The sequence below is a fragment of the Sinocyclocheilus rhinocerous genome, unplaced genomic scaffold, assembly GCF_001515625.1.
Source record: "Sinocyclocheilus rhinocerous isolate Xijiao unplaced genomic scaffold, SAMN03320098_v1.1 scaffold344, whole genome shotgun sequence".
NCBI classification, from domain to species: Eukaryota; Metazoa; Chordata; class Actinopteri; order Cypriniformes; family Cyprinidae; genus Sinocyclocheilus; species Sinocyclocheilus rhinocerous.
Window position 1 is genome coordinate 1,470,894 of NW_015627959.1, and position 19,196 is coordinate 1,490,089.

The window sequence follows — 19,196 nt, forward strand, 5'->3', positions numbered from 1 at the left end:
GTTTTCCATTTTTCGTTGAAAACATGTGTTGTGTAAGTGCCCCCTTAGTTTTCAAGTAATCCTGCAAACCTTGATAAGCTGGTTCAGGTGTGTTTAATTAGGGTTGGAGTTCTCCTCATGTGGGCAGATGAAGAAAATAACTCAGCATTTGAAGGGATTTCTGATTAGTGGCATCACAGCGTTTACCGTTATTTTGGTGTTAATGTATGAACAGAATTTTAAAAAGATGGAAAGCTGTTACCTGAGTGAAAAGCTAATATGTTAACAAATCCAACCTGATCTCACTGGAAACTATTTTACAATGTGGTGATTTTGTATTTTTTTAATTTTCATATGAGAATGTACAAATTTTAGAAAAAAAAGAAAGCATGAAGGTACACCCACTAACCCCTTCCCTAAACACAACCATCAATTGGGCGTATGCAAATCGTACAAAAATGTACAAATGAGCCACCAATTCACCAAAACGTAAAATGGCTACAAATTGAGACTGGCATTCTGACAATTTTATGGTAATCTAGAGTTTAATGTGTGAAAGTGGTTATTATCTTCTATCTTCCAAAGAGAACAATTGAATGACATTTTATACTACACTTTATGGACAAAAGTACACCTGACCATTCCAACAGGGTCTTCAATGACATCACATTCCACATACATAGACATTAATATGGAGTTGGCCCCCCCCTTTGCAGCTATAACAGCTTCCACTCTTCTGGGAAGTCTTTCCACAAGATTGTGGAGTATTTCTGTGGGAAATTTTGTCGATTCATCCAATAGAGCATTTGTAAGGTCAGGCACTGATGTTGGACAAGAAGGCCTGGCTCGTGATCTCCGTTCCAGTTCATTTGAAAGGTGTTTGATGCAGTTGAGGTCAGGGCTCTGTGTGAGCCAGTCAAGTTCTTCCAAACCAAACTCATCCAACTATGTATTTATGGACCTTGCTTTATGCACTGGGGCACAGTCACGCTGGAATAGAAAAGGGCCTTCCCCAAACTGTTCCCACAAAGTTGAGAGCATAACATTGCCCAAAATGTCTTGGAAGCATGTGCTGAAGTATTAAGCTTTTCCTTCACTGGAAATAAGGGGCCTTATTTCCAACCCGAAAGACTTATTGAAAAGGTGGCATCCTAACATAGTACCATGCTTGAATTCACTGAGCTCTTAATAATGACACCCCCCCACACACACACACAAATGCTTGTAAACACAGACTGCATGGCTAGGTAATTTATTTTGTACACCTATGGCAATCGGTCTGATTGAAACCCCTGAATTCAATAATTAAGCGGTGTGTTCCAATACTTTTGTGCATGTTGTGTTTGTATACATGCAAGCACATATCAGAAACAGTTTATCATGATGATGTCCTTTGTTTCCCATTTAGGAAAAGCTGTCAGAAGATTGCTCCATATCTGTTTGTCTTGGCTTCAGGAAAGTATGCTGGCCACCTGCCATCTTTTAAACACAATTTTTATAATAAATATACAGTTCTATGCCCACTTCAGTTCTTGTATATTTAAATACCCTGAATGTGAATGTGGTAATCTGTACAGTAAGAGCACACACACACACACACACACACACACACACACATGAAGTATTCTAATTTGTTGAGATAGTGAATTGGTGGGTTTTTGTTAAATGTGAGCCAAAATCATCACAATTAAAAGAACCAAAGACTTAAACTACTTCAGTCTGTGTGCATTGAATTTATTTAATACACGAGTTTCACAATTTGAGTTGAATTACTGAAATAAATGAACTTTTCCATGGCATTCTAATTTATTGAGATGCACCTGTATATAATGACTATAGAATAGAATCAAAACACATCAAATGGAGACAAGCTGTACACAGTATTCTAAAGGTGCATGAGTTAATAATACAAGTCAATAAATAACTAAGTACATAAATAAAGAACCTTTAAAACTTACTGGTTATTAATATATTATATTGAAACAATTATTATATTGGGAATACTCAAACCGTCTAATAAAATAATTACAATAATCCAATATATGTGTCTGTTTGTACGAGATTGTATTGTCCTGTATCATTTGCTGGATGGAAGTAAGTCAAACAGAGAATATCCTGGGTGAGCTGCATCACTAGCAATATTTCTAATCGGCTGGTATAAACTTCACCCAGTTTTGGAAGCTCAGATCCAATGACTCTTTGTGCTGCTTTTACCACGTGCTGGAGTTCTCTCTGATCAGCAGCAGTGCAGATAGCATACTACACTGTGATGAAATGGGAGAGTTTACTCTCTATGGTACTGTGATAAAAGTTTCTAAGTGTAATGGTTTTTATACTGTACAAACTGTATTTTCTATCCCTTACCCTAACCCTCCCCCTAAACCTAGTCCTCACACCAAATTTTTTGCATTTTTAGATTTTCAATAAATTTAATTCGGTATGATTTATAAGCTTGTTTCCTCATGGGGACCAACAAAAAAAAAAAAGTCCCCAGAAGATCACTGGTAGTACTATACTGGTTTTACCATAATGTAGGGAATACCAGGTACACATGCACACGCACACGCACACACACACACACACACACACACACACAAAAGAAAAGATGTATTAATTTTTCATTTAAGCACTTTAAATCCTACCATTAAAGTTTTTATCATCATGACATAGAAGTTTTTATTTTTGCCAGGGCAGGAGCAGGAGCAGGAGTGTGTGTGTATGTGGATTGTTCATGTGTCTTCTAATCTGGACATCACATGTGTGCATCAGTGCATGTCGGTTTGCATAAGAAGGGCTTACATGAGCAATCCTGCACATCCTATTTCAGTTGAAATAAAAATAAAAAAGATCATATTGGCCATAGAAGGGAAGTGAGATTAGGGCTGCTGGATAAATGCACAATTAAACTGAAAACCACTCACTGAAGAATTGTATATATAGTATATATGGAGACTCTTTTATCATATTGGACTCCACAGTATAGGGTTTGAGTTGTGAGGTCAGCACTTTCATGCTCCCATACCCATCAAGGATCCTCATTAATGTGAATTATGAATGTGGTTAATTGATATAAGGCCATAACAACCATGAGGTGCCAGTAATAAATTTATCCCTGCAATATGATGGAGTGTAAGAAAGGAACAATTAGAGTCTTTTGTGCAAATAGTAATTACACAGGATATGACTATGCATAGGGAAAATATTATGATTGCATTTTTTTCTTTTTAAGCTTATTTTATATTTTGTGCTACTATCTACCCTAACAAAAAGTCATTGTCTAAGCCTTCTGCATTACATAACAGTCATCACATTCCCATGCTGTATCTAACTTTACTCACACACTCGCTTCACAGAATTAAACAGATACAGAAATAATCTGTGACGTCATAATGTGTGTAATCAAGTGTTTTGCTAGCTCTGCACTCCAAGGAATCCAACTCTGTTCTAACTGAGGACAAAAAGCCAGTGTTTTAAAATAACAGACTTTTCAGTATTAAATAATTTTAAGATTCATTCCTTGCACTTGGTAAACATGATTTTGCACATGCTGTGAAAATTCCACTGAACATATGGTTTGAACCCCCCTTGAGAAACAGATGTTGCATGATTGACATTTCTCTAATTCCTTGTAGTTAGCACATGATTAGAAGTGTCTGCATGGTCCATATGCATCCTGGTGATCATATAAAATACAATTGTTATCTGTAACTCATTAAACTGCGGCCGTGTCAGGGTGTTAGAAAAGCCATGGCGTCCAGGGAAAGATTTACATGAATAAAGGGATTAGCATCCATGGAAGGCAGCTGAATTAAACATGTAATTTAATGCAGCTCTCTGGGCATTGCATCATTAATTTGCCCTCATTTTGGTGCAACATTTCCACCACTAGAACAACCTCACAGTTTCAGTGAGCATCACCAATATGAATCAGTGCCTTGCCTGTTTTTCAGGAATTCTGTGACCATCGTAAACCTCAATGGAGCTTGGGCAGCTGAATGAAGCGTGAAAGACTTTCTCAACTGGAAGGAAATGTTCTATGTGCCGTTAGGCCCCATAATGCACACAGGAAAGCACAAAATCACAAAAGCAAAAATATTGGTTGCGAAAGCGCACGTTTTGGAATTTTCTCCCAGTTTTAACATCAGTTTATGGCATTAGATTTAATAAGGTTACATTTCAAAGCAAAGCTTTGAAGTTTGTAGCATGTAGTTCAGTGTGCTTACGTTCCTACCCACATTCCTTTTGACCAAACAAATGTAAGATTAACAGCTTTTGGCATGAACTTGTCACAATTTAACATCAAAAGAAGACATTAATACTTTCATATTGAGTCAGAATGCAGCTGTCTTCTATCCTGATTACTAAGGCTTTGCTAACGTCTAAATTTGGCATAGCAGAGTGCATTTCTAATGATCTGCTCAGAACTATTACTGCAGTCATGGCTAAAGTCCCTTTCTGATGGATCCACCAGACAGATTGGAACATTTCATTGCTGGTGTGACCCATTTTGTAAGTGTTGTGAAGCCCATTGGCTGGAAATAACTAAACCATTAGCTCTGAGAAGATATTTAAATTAGCATTCAGGCAAAGTGTTTAATATGGCACCAACTATGAGCAATGTAGTGCGCTTTGGTCATGACAGAGATTGTCTATTTCATGTGAGCAAAGTGCATATGTTATGTGGATACAGAAGGAAGACATGCAGGTGGACAGAAATGGTGTCCCACATTCATTGTATGTTCGATTTGATACAAACAGCTTTACTAAATCACCATTTTTATGAAATGGGTGTATTGTGCACTAGTAAGAAGTCACTGAGCCAAAGTGATTTATTGTACACTTAATACGAAGGACAGTCTCCCTGGGTTAAGTGTCTTTCTCAAAAGTACAGTTCATGAGTGTACAGTTCATGAATTTCCCCTTGCAGGATTGAGCTTCCAATCATTCTAGATAATTAAAGTAAGCCAGCCACCCCACTAAAACATTTTTTTAAAACATAATTTCAAAATCCTATTGTGATTTGGTCCTAAATCATTTTTTACTCATAGATACTCTTATAATGAGAAGTATTTCGAGAATTTCTCTAGCAACGGCATTCCCTTGAGACTAAACTGCCCACCAAAGTGTCTGTTGCTTCCAAATAAGGGCCTTTAACATGCAGTGTGCCGGGTCGAGATAATGACTCGCCACACACCTGTAATTGAGCAATTCGTCTTTTTCCCAGCCAATACAGTGCAATAATCTCTCTATATAGAACTGATTCAGTAAATGCCACGCATCTCTTTGGATGCCGAATGGAGCATTTGCATTATAATGTGATGAGTACCTACAGAGCGGGTGTTGCAATATGCCACACTGCTCATTGCCTGTGGTGATTCATTGCCAGAGTAACAAAATGCAACTGCTCATTGTGAATATGATCTTTATCCACCCATTTTCTTTATGTTTTTTAGTTAAGAGGTTTGAGCCTTATTATTGATTAGGCAGATTATTTTGCATGAAACTGAAGGTTTCAGTGAAGGAAAGTGTGACGAGTGGGGGCGGGGCCGAGAGCCGTGGGAACGAAGCGAGGCCGGTGGAGTATGTGATAATGCACATCACCTGCGCCACTCACCGGTCTCGAGTCCCACGGAGGAGCTCTGGAAGGATAAATGGAGGAGTGACGACAGTGCAAGACGAGAGAGGACCAGGCCCTGGACTTTATTTTGTGTTTTGGTTCTGTTTGTGTGCGGCAGTCGTCCGCGAGGGGCTGTCGAGCTATTTTGTGTTTATTTTATTATTAAAGTTTTGTTTGAATGTTCGCCGGTTCCCGCCTCCTTCTTCCCGAACTATGAACTTTGTTACAGAAAGGCTAGAGGCAAAGCTGGCAATGAAACTACTCTATGAATGAGGCATGCCATGAAATGCCATCAGAATTAAAGTCATTATTGGTTACATTCTATATGCACTTCCTCCAGTCCAGGGGCGTAGCCATCATTTTAGAAGTGAGGGGGAACAAATGTAAAAATACTTTTTTTTTTTTTTTAAATTGACAAGTTTTATTTTTCTATTGTTTCTTACTTTTAATTGGTTAAGAAATCAAATACAATGCTGGACAATAACCAATAATTTGTATTCTATAATATGTTTCATACATATTCCTCATGACAATTTTATGATTTGTTTAGATACTACAAACACTTTGTTTTCCATTTCTTCACAAAATAAGGCAGAATAGTTTCTATACTGTAATAAATGCAATGTCAATTAGCACTGCATTATTCATATACTTTATTTATTACCTGGAGATAACTTGAAAAACACACATAAATCATATATTGTCACAATCGTGTGTTTAATGTCTTCATGTTTCATCAGTCCAAATGTTTATTATTATTATTATTATTATTATTATTATTATTAGCTTTTTATTCAGCTTAAACAGCGATAGCTGGATGCTTTTGTCCATGGGCGAATTCCAAACAGAAGTGAGCATCCCTATGCCCTAGTCCCTTCGAAGGGCAGAGCCCTTGAAGTGTGTTCTTTGAAGGGTGAATTGCATTACTGTCTCATATAAACATTTGGAACTCCCTTGGCGAAGGGAATGACTGACCAGATGTTACCTTGATAACGCTGTGCGTGCGTGCAGCATTCAGCACTCCATCAGTTGTTGCAAATAAATATTTCTTCTTTTTAAATCATATTTCTAACACTGACGAAAATTTTTTTGTATTACATTAAAATAAAGAAAAAATTTAATTAGCCTTGTCTACTTATGTTTGTATGTGAAGTCGAAATCAACCTTAACTTTGCTTTAAAATGCATTGCAAGATCTCCTAACCGAAGATCACATGATCACAAACGGAAATAACTTCCATCGCATGGTCCCTTCACTAACGGACTTAAAGTCCCTATAAATGGCATCCCCTTCCCGAAGTGCCCTTCAAGGGTGCAAAAAAAGCTGTTTGGTTTTCGCCGCATATTTGAGATTTCCTGACACGTCATAAGTTATTACTTCTATGAGTCCGTCTTGGACATTCTGCGAGAGAGCACTCTCCGGCGTCAAGTATGAATGAATCAGACACTGCATGAGAGTGTTTAGCTCTCCGTAATGATCACATCGCCTCAGTCTGGATACAAATAAAACATCAGGTCATGCACAGACTATCCTGTCTCTTTGAATTTAAATCTAGATTTATTCACACCGGCCATTGAAAACCTCTATGTGAACACCCGTTTTTCTTGCCCGAAAAATGTGCGGGGGACATGTCCCCCGTGTTCCCCGCATATTCTACTCCCATGCTCCAGTCTCAGGTTTAGATTACTGACTTCCTTGTTCTAAAATTTGACCTATACAGACTCAGAATTAAGTTGTCAGGATGAGCTGAGTTAAAGTTATCATGCTTGTCTAAGAAAATGTGCTTCTTTAACATTCAACCAGGGTAGCACATCCTGACAGGCAGAAAATACTAGAAGCATTTACTACTACATAATAATGGGATAAATAAACAAATGTGTATTTTCATTCAGTAGGTCCAGGATTATTATTGTTACCTAAAATCAACACTAAAACCATAAAAACATTTTTGTTACTTGGAATAAAATAAGCATTAAATGAAATAAAATAACATAAAATTAACTTGAATAAAATCTGATTCAAAACATTCATAAAAAACTATAATAGTACATCAATGGTACTAAAATAACACTGAGTAGGGCACAAAATACCTAACCTTAACCAAAAACCATCTGTCATATTTTCTGAATTCATTACTAATTTCATTTTATTTACTTTTTTATTTAAACATAACAAATACAAACATTTTCAGAGTATACTTTTGTACAAAGAAGTAAATTAGCAAATAACTCTTTTTCAGTTTCTCGAGTGAGCATTCAAACACTACAGGCGACTTTAACGCTGACAGTGATAAGTCAACAAAAGAGCTCTAACTCTAACAGTTCTTTACATGAAGGAGGGCAGGGGAAATTATCTGAGGGCTAAACACAGTGGCTTTTGTAATTGACTGAGTGCACATTAGGCTATTATCAGTGCTCTTCCCATCCATCTGCCCTTCACCCTCCCACCCACCAATGTATAGGTCCTTTTCTATGCCATTAAAGTGGCATAACTGAACATAGGCTAAATATTGGAGCTTGATAAAAATGCTCATTTTAGACGAGAAGCAACGGTTTGCGGTTAAAAACGTCTTAATGATGGATTTGTTTCTTACAAACAGCTTTTCACTTCATAAGATGGTAATTAATGTACTGGAATCATGTGGATTACTTGTGGGCTATTGTGATATTTTTATCACTGCAGAGGATCCTTTGTTGAACAAGTGATGTAATGCTACATTTCTCCAAATCTATTCTGATGAAGAAATCTAGGATGGCCTGAGGGTGAGTAAATTTTCAGCATTTTTTTAAATTTGTTTGGGTGAGCTATTTCTTTAAATAGTCAAAGAATGGGAACACTTTATTTAGTGTCGCTACGAGGGAAGAGTTTCATATATGCCGTTTAGCTTCATAAGATTATGAGGGATTCATTTGCGATTGCCGTGCGTAGTTTACGGAGCATAGGGGTGAAGGAGGAACAGTTGGAACGCTGTCCAGGGTCCTGAAGTCAAGAAGCCAGAGGTGCTGAAGAGAGCACAGGCATTCACAGAGGACTGTATGTCTATGCCAATCAAGCCTTGAGATGACTCGGAAAAGGCTGCGTTCTGTGGCTGTGTGGGGATTCGTTGCGTGGGAAATAGGAATTCTGTTGAGGTAAGAGCAAATATGTTCCCTGGCGGAGGAAAGAGTAATGATAGGAGATATTTTTTTTCTACAGTTTTGTGTCGGGATTCAACATCACATTAATACTTCCTATGCAGCTGATCGTCATCGAGCTGTGGAAGTCGAAACGATAAAAAAAAAAAATTGTACTTTCAGCCTTATAGAGCAGCAATTCAGAAAGCTATGCAGTTATGAAAAAATCTTGTGTCACCACTGTGCTCCTTATAGCTATTGATGGTGTAGGTAAAGTTTTTAAGCAGCTTTTTCTCAGTGTAACAGGTGATAAGTTCCTATTTTCACATAAAGCTCAGGAATCATAATGAAAAGTATTGTTTTCTGAAATAAAATAGAATTTATTCAGTTCTATAATTCAGAATTATTATATTTTGGATAAATATTGATGATGCTTTTGTGCCCAAATGTTAGAAATGTGAAAATATTAAATGAAATAGAAAACAAAATAGAAAATGCTGCAAAGTAAAGTAAAGGTAATAGGTACTTGTTCAATAACTCTCTCTTCCTTCATATAGAAATAAATGTTTTGCAAAGAGAAAATGGATCTTTCAGTACAATTTAAGAAGAAGTATGTTATTGTTGTACACCTTTTACTCTGACCATTTTAACTTTAAAACATTAAGATTCCAGTGGAACTTTACCTTCTTATGAATCCCGAATGATATGCATTCAAGCGCAGTCATACATTTCTTATTTTGGGTGATTATTTTTCACTTTGCCTACTCTTTTGCCACCACCCTTCAGCCCAGTCTTGCAAGTAGTTCCAAAATATGATATTGGCACAGGAGAGGGTTCTGGGTCCCTTTGAACTGTACTGAATCCTCACAATTCTTTTATCTGATGATGCTATGAATTTTTAATGTTTCATTTGTCGCAATCCTTGGGCCCACGCAAGCGTAACGCCTTGCATTATTGATTCGCTGGCACTTGCACTATCTATGTCACCTTTGTATTGGTTGCCATTCAGTGTTCTTTGAGGGAGAGTTTTTACCCATTACTTAGGATATAGTTTTCAAAGAAAAGCAGGATACGCTTCATTCCACAATTCAGAACATTCCACAATTCAGAATTAATTACAGTGTACAGGAAACATTCCTCCTTGATACTAAATCTAACTTTACAATGTGTTATGTTGCAAATAATTTTTTGCAAGAGCTACTCACCAATAAGATGAATCTTCAAAGAGGGCAACAATTCTATGGATAGTAAAGAGCTTAGCAGAGGAGGTGGAAGAGGACTCATTCCACAATTCAGAACATTCCACAATTCAGAATTAATTACAGTGAGGAAACATTCCTCCTTGATACTAAATCTAACTTTACAATGTGTTATGTTGCAAATAATTTTTTGCAAGAACTACTCACCAATAAGATGAATCTTCAAAGAGGGCAACAATTCTATGGATAGTAAAGAGCTTAGCAGAGGAGGTGGAAGAGGAGTGTCTCTGTTTGATATCGTGCAATAACAATAGCTCAGCTTCACTTCACAACAGGTGCGGTGTCAGTAAACAAGGTGTTGAGTGGTAGTCGTGTGAGTTTAATCTCAATGTGCTTATATCTTAGTGAAGATCTTTGCGCAGAGATTTTATCTGCAGGCTCTGTAGACTGTATAAAGCATCCCCTTGACTCTTTTTGATTTTCATAGTTGATAGAGTTTGATAGTTGATAGATGATAGTTTTCTTTGATGATTTACATTCTTGGATCCACTTGAATTGAAATACTTGATTAAAAATAACCACCATTATATACAATGTATTATATACAGACTTTGGTGTACCATAAATCCTAGCACATAATAACTCATTAAGATACCCTTCAAAATGCAGATAATTTAATAAATGATGTTTTGGTTCATTATCAGTCGACACCAGCTGTAAAACTTCGACAGATTAAAATGTCTGTTTGCTATGAAACAAAACAGTTGAAAAGTATCAAAATTAGCTGGATTAAGTGAACTGTGGGCCTTAATTAATGTTATTCTTTGCATTGGTCTACCACATTTATATATTTTTACTTTCACTGTGTCCTGAATTTTACTCTGACCATTTTAATTTTAAAACTGAAGCATAGTACAACTAAAAATGTTATTGAATTATTCTGTTTCTGTATTCTGGTTCTGTTTTTGAATATATAAGATATAATATATTGAAATCAGGACTATATTCTTTTTCATGTCCAAAAATATATTTGAAAAAAATATATATAATTTCATATCTTTGGAGTTGTCAGTCGTATGAAACAACCTAACATTTTGATAATCAAATGTCTTCTATGTGTTTGCATACATATTTGATATATATATAGTTTTCAGAATATACTGTATATCTCATGAGCAACTGGTCTGTTTTAAAGATGTGAATACAGATGTTTCAGGTATAAACCAGAGATGATGGCACAGGTGTTTTTTTTTTTATCATTACTGTTTTTTATTCATATTTAGAATGTTTTTTTTTCTGATTTCATTTAGATAATGTTTCATTTAGTTAAAATTGTAGTAATTTCTAGAGTGTTTTTGTCATTTTAGTTGTTTATTAATTATTATTAAAGGAGACATATTATGCCCCTTTTTACAATATGTAATATAAGTATCTGGTGTCCCCAGAATGTGTCTGTGAAATTTCAGCTCAAAATACTCCACAGAAACACACAAGTTTACGTTAAAAACACACATGAGTTACAAAAAAAAGTCGGTTATGTCTGTGAAGGTAAACAGCATGTTTTGCTCAAACTTTCGCCATAGCATTAGAACTAGTACACTGTTGTCGCTTGCGAAAACACCATAACGGCGCCGTGGATGGAAACTTACAGATAGAGGGGCGGTAATATTATAATGAGATCCCTTTGCCACGTCACCAAGGGAGCTAAATCAGACGCGATCGTTTTCTCAGACGCTTGCAGAAAAAGGCTTACCAAAACAAAGTTACTGGGTTAATCTTTTTCACGTTTCCTTGGTTGGTAGATGCACCGGGGACCTGATTATAGCACTTAAAACCTGGAAAAGTCAGATTTTCATGATATGTCACCTTTAACAATAATAATAATGTCTATAACATTTTTATTTAAATGATTTTCATGACGACTTCCCACAACTTTCTATAAAAAAGAAAGTAAAAAAACACAACAAATTCATATTTATGCTCCCAAAGCCACATACTGTAGAATACACTCAACCATATCAAAGCATAAAGTCCTCACCACATCAGCCCAGATGACAACACACACATCAACAACCATAATCAAACAAACGGCCCCAGCACGCACACGTTTAGAATTTACACACTGAGAATGAATACAGAGAGATATTTCAGCTGTCAGTTTATCCTCAGAGAGGATGCCACCACAAGGCATTGTGTTCATATCCGACACCACTCAGCACAGGTTTACATGCATCTGCTCCATACTAGCTAATCATTATGTGACTCTGGGCTGACATGGATTCAAATGTGTTGTTGAATGTGTTATGAAGAACATAAAGGATGAAAATTGCATGTTTAGTGCCCCAGAGGCTTTCTGTCGTACCCTGTTTAGTTGGACATTGAATATCGTCTTAGTTGCTTACTTGTTGGTGGCTTCACGGATGACTAATCTGATTTCTCAATTGCTTTAGGAACCCAAATAAGGGCAACAGGGGTTTAGCTGTCACACGGGGAAGTTGTCACAAGAGCTATAAGTAAAAATTCAATTATTCAAATGCTTTTTATGCAAATGTTGGTTTCAAACATGTCTACTTAAAACTGAATAATAAGCTAAAAAAATCTAATTTTTGCTATAGTTGTTGGTTAAACAAGTGAACACAATAAGAGGTCAACTGTATAATGAATGTAAATTGAAAGAGTTATTTTAATTAATGTCAGATTAGGCCAAGACAGAATTTTAATTGGGGCAAGTTGTCACACATGTTTTTAAGCCTATGGGACTCTTTTAAATAGCAAGTTCTTATTGTGACAACTTACCCCATATAGTGTGACAACTGCCATGGGTCATGGTGTCACAAAAGGTCTGCATGTTTTTTTCCCCCCCTGATTAACAGTGGTGAAAATATTCAATACCTTTTTTCCCCATGTAGCCCAGAATGTGCTTTAACAGTAACTGAATTTCAAACATAAGAGGAAGTCAATATTCACTGGGATGAAAAGTGTGACAACTAGCCCCAATCTCCCTTATCTTGATTGCAAATGTTAACTTTGCATTTGGATTGGCAAAGAAAGAACACTTAATCAATCATAACTTGACATAGAGACACCGGGTAGAAGTAATTAGCATCTGGACTGAGAATTTGCAGTAATCTGCACTGACAGTTCCCAAAGACTGACTGTTGGAAGGATTGAAGTATGTTATTATTAAAACTGACATTTTTATTGCAGGTTCTTGGTTTGAAGACAGTGGATTTTATTATGTGCAGCTATGTAATAGAAAAAAAGTATATTGTTGTATGTCTTTGCTTCTATGATCAGTATTTATAATTACTATTCAGTGTGGGGAAATACTGCATACATAATTAATTTAGAACGATTGTCCTTTGTCAACTCTGTTTTTTTTTTTTTAGGGACATTTTGTGGCAGCAGTTCTGCCAACTCAAATAACTTGACTGGACAAGGACAGACTAATATCAGCACTGGACCAAAGACAGTGTAGGTCACTGTGCATCAGTGTGTCATCTGCTCCAAAAGAAATACGTGGTGTTGCTGAGTCTCGCACTTCACCCACCAATAATATCCAGATGTATATCAGTCTTTTAAAGTGTGATATGTCTAGAAATACCTATATGAAATACCTATTATGTTCTTTCACTAAAAATGGGATAGAATAAGTACCTTTTTTACTTAAACCAGGCTCAGGAAATATATGTGCATGTGGCAACGTTTTTGCTAAAATTATATTATGTTGCTTCTTGCACATTTCACACCAGTTTCAAAATGAAATGTCCAGTGAGTGGCATTAAAAAGTATGTTAAATTTTCACAGAAACAGATAAATGTGACTGTGCCAACATTTTATTATTATTTATTATTTTTTTATTATTATTTATTATTGGTTCATGCACATATTGCAGCAGTTCGGAAATCAAATGCCGATGAGTGGCGATGAGTGGGGGGGGGCACTGTCTGTGAAATAAGACACAACAAGACTGTTGATAATTGAAGATAAAGCAAAATGCACACACACATGAACAATGTAAAGCCAGATGTTCACATTTGCACTCCTCTTGCTTTCTTTGTCATCTGCTGGACCGCTCACTGGAGCGGAATGTTCCAATAGATGACAGCGGCTCACCCCCAAGCGGGAAGCGCACCTCATAGTTTCTGTTTTCTGCCGTGTGCATTAGGAGCAACTGGCCAGCCTTACCCTCTGGCTCTCATTCTTTAACAAACCACTTGGCTTCTAAAAGCACCAATGCTCTCTTTTTCTCTGTCTTCAAGGGGTATTTTAGCCTTTTTCTTTAAGCCTGTTTCACTCCTCTGCCTCTAGTGCCAGTTTGCGTATTGTAAAAGGCAGATTAGGTAGCTCCTGTTGCATTATTAATAAGATTTTGTCACAAAGCATTGATTGCGCTTTGAGTTATTCTGCCAGGCTTGTTTCTCTTGAATTCTTTCGTCAGAGTTTTTGAAATCCAGAGAAAGACACAGAACAGAGGGAGGCCTCTTTAAGAAGCTTAAAAATGCTGAAGTTTTCATACAGATTTTCTGTATGAGTAAAACGTCATGGAGTAAAATCGAAGTAAATGCTAGGTTAAAACAAAAAGTTATTTTTTTTAAAACAAAATTATTAAGAACTTAAATTGAACGCTTATTCAAATAAAACAACTGACACTTCATTCTCTGAAAGGTAAAAGGAAACAAAAGTAAGACAAACACGAGTACTCAGCAAACAGTTAGGGTATCAGTGGTGCTCTCGTGCTATAAGCAGTTTAAAAATAAATTAAATTTGTATGTTTCATCATATTCCAATGCTCTGAGAAAAATCTTATAAATCTTATAGTGTGAATTTATTACAAAGTATGCTATTGTTCGAAAGACTGGGGTTGGAATTTTTTTTTTAATGTTTTTTGAAAGAAGTATCTAATTCTCACCAAGACTTTTGATGAATTTAATGCAAAAAAGTATTCATTTCTTTAAAAAAGATATGAATTACTCCAAACTTTTAAATGGTAGTGTATGTCTTTGGTACAAAAAGATATATATATATATAAACTCTTAAAATCTCTATGATTCCTCATAAATGCCACATAAAACACCATTAATATTATCTGCAGTTATGTCAATACTAATTGATGAAGCAGTGGTGTGGTGGTGAAGTACAGCAAAAACAGCTGCCAGGGGATCTATTACCTGAGTTAGGCGTGCTGGTCACGGTTTGCATATAGTGGCAGAAATAAGCTATAACTGGGACATTTAAGCTGCAAGTGTGGCAGTTGATGCGTGAAGCACAAACCTCTGTCAGACATCAGTGCCACTGCTGTCACATTCTGTGGAGTGTGAGTTCCTGTTATTCTCAGTTCATGCTTAGTAAAGCTGCATGTACTCCATCAATAAAAATACCTCTCAACTGGGCATGCAGGAGAGCTCTTCCCTGTCCACTTAACTTGTTTCCTATTTCCACTTGGCTTGACAATACACAGACTAACCTGGGTGAAGTGTTCATCTTGTAAGAATGTTTGAAAAACTAAACGTACAGAAGTGTGTTAATTCTATAAAAGCTATTCTTGGCTTGGGAACATGCTGTATGTTTGAAGACCACTGTGGAATTTCAGGGACATCTTTTAAAATCTTGTGCTGCTGTGATGCAATGCTTTGAGCAGCTGAAGCCAAATCCACATACAGTGAATGGTGAATTGTGCATGTATCTACTCCAGCACCAGATTAGAGCTTGAGCCACTGTGGCTGTCCTGATATACAGTAGAGCCCAACATATTTTTGCTACTATAACTATGGTAATATTTAAATAGCAATTTGACATCAGAGCATTTTTATTACAATTTGAGGCCCTTTATTAGAAAGACCCAACTAACACAAATCATTGTAACTATGTAATTCCAAGTTATGTCAGCTGGTGGAGGAACAAATACATTTGTTTGTATATTTTCATTATATAATTATCAAGTAGCTAAAGGGGATGGATTTTGCAAACCATTCTTAACAATGAATTCTTCTTAAAGGAATAGTTTACCCCAAAATGAAAATTTGCTGAAAATGTAGATACATTTGATTCTTTATGACAACAGATTTGGAGAATTTTTAGCATTACATGCTCCCCAATGGAGCCTCTGCAGTGAATGGGTGCCGTCAGAATGAGAGTTCAAACAACTATTATTGTGATGTTTTTATCAGCTCTTTGGACTCTCATTTTGACAGCACCCATCGATAGCCTGAGGGTGAGTAAATGTTCCTTTTTGGATGAACTATTCCTTTAACCACGATTTTCTTCAGGTTTTGTAAATTAAAAGAAGAAAGTTAAACATAAAAAAAAATCCTTACACATAAGATGCAAAATTGTTGTCTTCAATTAAAACAGCACTGCTTTTTCCCCAGTAGACATAGACTGGATTTAACAGCCTGAAACTTTATGAGGATATGTTTTGCTGAAATCTGTCCATTATGTGTGTGTGTGTGTGTGTGTGCGTGTGTGCACATAAAGGATATTACATTACCACACATATAAGGAGATGAAAGGTGCAGATCTTAGCAGAGCCCATCGTCTGTGGTTGCATTGATCCAAGTATCGATGCAGTGTATCCTCAGTCCATCTTTTGTGCTACGGATAATCAGTCCATTGTTAGTGATGGCAACAGAATGCAAAGTGTGTGTGTTCAATGTAATGCAAGTTTGTGTAGGCTATGAGACCATGAAGACACAAAAACCTGATTCTAGAACCGAGTAAGCTTCCTCCTTCACTGGGAGGAACTGTGCTGCAAATCATAAATGAGCGCAATACATAAATATTAGTAAAATAGTTTTTAATTATTATTTTTAGTATTGATAAAATTATATTTAAAATTCGAAATTCTCAGACTGCATTCTCTGTAAACGATTCATGCAATGATTGTTCATGCACGATTCATGCAATGAATTTGACCAAAAGAAGGTATCTTAAGAGGCAGCATTCAAATACTTGCCTACCCATTCAAAAATTTGTTCGTAGATGGAGCACGCCAATGATGCAGCTCTCAAGGTTTTGATAGAAGAGCTAAGCTATTTATTCAGCAAGTATACCTGAACTCCTCTTTCGCTTTGTTCTCAATGCATCTCATAATTCTCATCATCAGTCTTTTTAGATCTCCAGTCCATGGCCGGCATGCTATGATACTAGTGGAATGCTGTTGGGAGTGCAGCTAAAGGGCAAAGATCTAGAGGTTGGGTCACAGAGAAACAGAAATAACATAGACCTTGTCAATATAGTCACTATTGGAGACAATGTTTATCAGCAATACCTCAAACATCTGGCAAAGGGAAATTCAGTGTTCTGGAAAGCGAGTGATTTATCCAGTCAGCGAATTAGCTATCTGAGTGAAAAGGAAATGAAGACCTTACATGAAAAATGGAGAATGAGACAGAGGATCCCAGAGGACTCTGGTCATTTCAGTTAGTGGTGTAAAAAATAAAGTACATTGAGGAGTGAAGAGTGTATGCAATTACTCAGAAACAGTGTTTAAATTTTAATAACAGCTGTGTATGGACTTATATTTACTGAACAACAAAATTTCAGTTCTTTCACCATTCAAAAAAGACACAAGAGCTAAAGATTGAAAGCATGTCAAGAATTACCTTGTGTATTAGCACTTGTCCCATAATGATAAGCTAGACAACTGGTTTGGAATGAGATACTCATCTGGGAAAAAACAAACAGAAGCACAGAAAACCTTCACTGCCAAATTAAACTCTTCTCATTGGCATGAGTTAAGTGTTGCATCTTACAGTTGCCATGTCTGTGTTAGGCAAAAAGAGAAAGAGCATAATCAGATATGTAACATTTGGATTCTGACTGATAGCATCCAGTAGATCTCTCCTGCTGAGAAGCTCCCAGAGGACAAACGCAGAAGGGAGCTTTCACACCTGTTTAGCACTAAAAGCAGTTTCGTATTTCAATAAACCCAGACTCCACACGGTGGCTCTGGGAAAAAAATAGGACAGTCTTCTAAATTTGGCAGCTGCTTTGAAAATGTAGTGTGCCAAGCTACAAGCTACTCATCATAATTTAAAATATCTAGCTAAATTAAAAAGTTATTTAAAGAGACAGTTATCTTTTCAGTATAAAACTATATGATGATAATTTAAAAGTTAATTACAGCCTCATTTTTGACAAAGAATAAGGGGTTCTGAATGAGCAAATAGATAGACAGACAGAGAGCTTCAGTACACTATAGTTGCACTTCAACACTGACAGTCACTAGCAAACTGTCCTCTCTCCCACTTGCGTAGTCTAGAGATCATGTTCTGCCTGACTGGAATTACATTCAGTGTTTGTGATGGACCCCATCCATCCAGAGAATCATCTGGTGGCTATCTGATCCCTGATTAAATTGATAATCTCTGCCCTCACATGCCTCTCTGCACTGGCTCCAGGGTGATGTCTTGGAAGCACCTTCATGTTATGTTCATTATAGTTAGAAAGCAAAAGTGGGGGTGGATGAAATAATGCATTGTGTGTGTTACTAGAAGAAAGGTCCAGTTTTGACAGATACCTATAAAGACCATGAATAAAAGGAATTCAGAATCAGAATGAGCTTTATTCACTGTGTGCACACACACACAAGGAATTTGTTGTGGTTTCCAAGAGCTCTATGTACATACATACACAGATATGGACTACCGTTCAAATGTTTGGGGTCAGTAAGATTTTTCATGTTTTATTTTGAAAGACATTAATACTTTTATTCAGCAAGGATACATTAAATTGATCAAAAGTGACAGTAAAGACATTTATAATGTTACAAATGTTTATATATTTAATAAATACTGTTATTTTGAAATTTCCTGAAAAAAGTATCAGAAATATGAAGCAGCACAACTGTTTACACATCATTGATAATAATAATAAGTATAAAAATACGAAATGTTTCTTGAGCAGCAAATCAACATATTACAATGATTTCTGAAGGATCATGTGACACTAAAGACTGAAGTAATGACTGTTGAAAATTCAGCTTTGCATCACACAGGAATAAATTACATATTACAATGGAAAACAATTGTTTTAAATTGTAATAGTTTTTCATAATATTATTTAATATTTTATAATATTACTGTATTTTAAATGTAGTCCTGGTGAGCATAGGAGACTTCTTTCAAAGCATTCAAAAATCTTACCAACCCCAAACTTTTGAACAGTAGTGTATAACACAAGAGAATATAAATAGACTTGGGTCTGAATTGAGTACAGAAATTAGTACAATCATAGCTGAACAAACCAGAGGTGTTTTTAATTTTAGAAATAAAGGCTTTGGATATT

General features: G+C 36.3%; 1 protein-coding gene across 3 annotated transcripts in view; it reads left to right on the forward strand.

Moving 5' to 3' along the window:
- The first annotated feature begins 8,487 nt into the window (after positions 1 to 8,487).
- LOC107737127 (glycine receptor subunit alpha-3-like) overlaps positions 8,488 to 19,196 on the forward strand; it is a 55,005-nt gene continuing 44,296 nt past the window's right edge. For all 3 annotated transcript variants that reach the window (XR_001639763.1, XR_001639764.1, XM_016548567.1), the window contains exon 1: positions 8,488 to 8,727. Coding sequence is in view for 1 of the 3 variants with exons in the window: in XM_016548567.1 (XP_016404053.1) it covers positions 8,657 to 8,727 (71 nt within the window). In the remaining 2 variants the exon portion in view is untranslated. The remainder of the gene's footprint in view (positions 8,728 to 19,196) is intronic.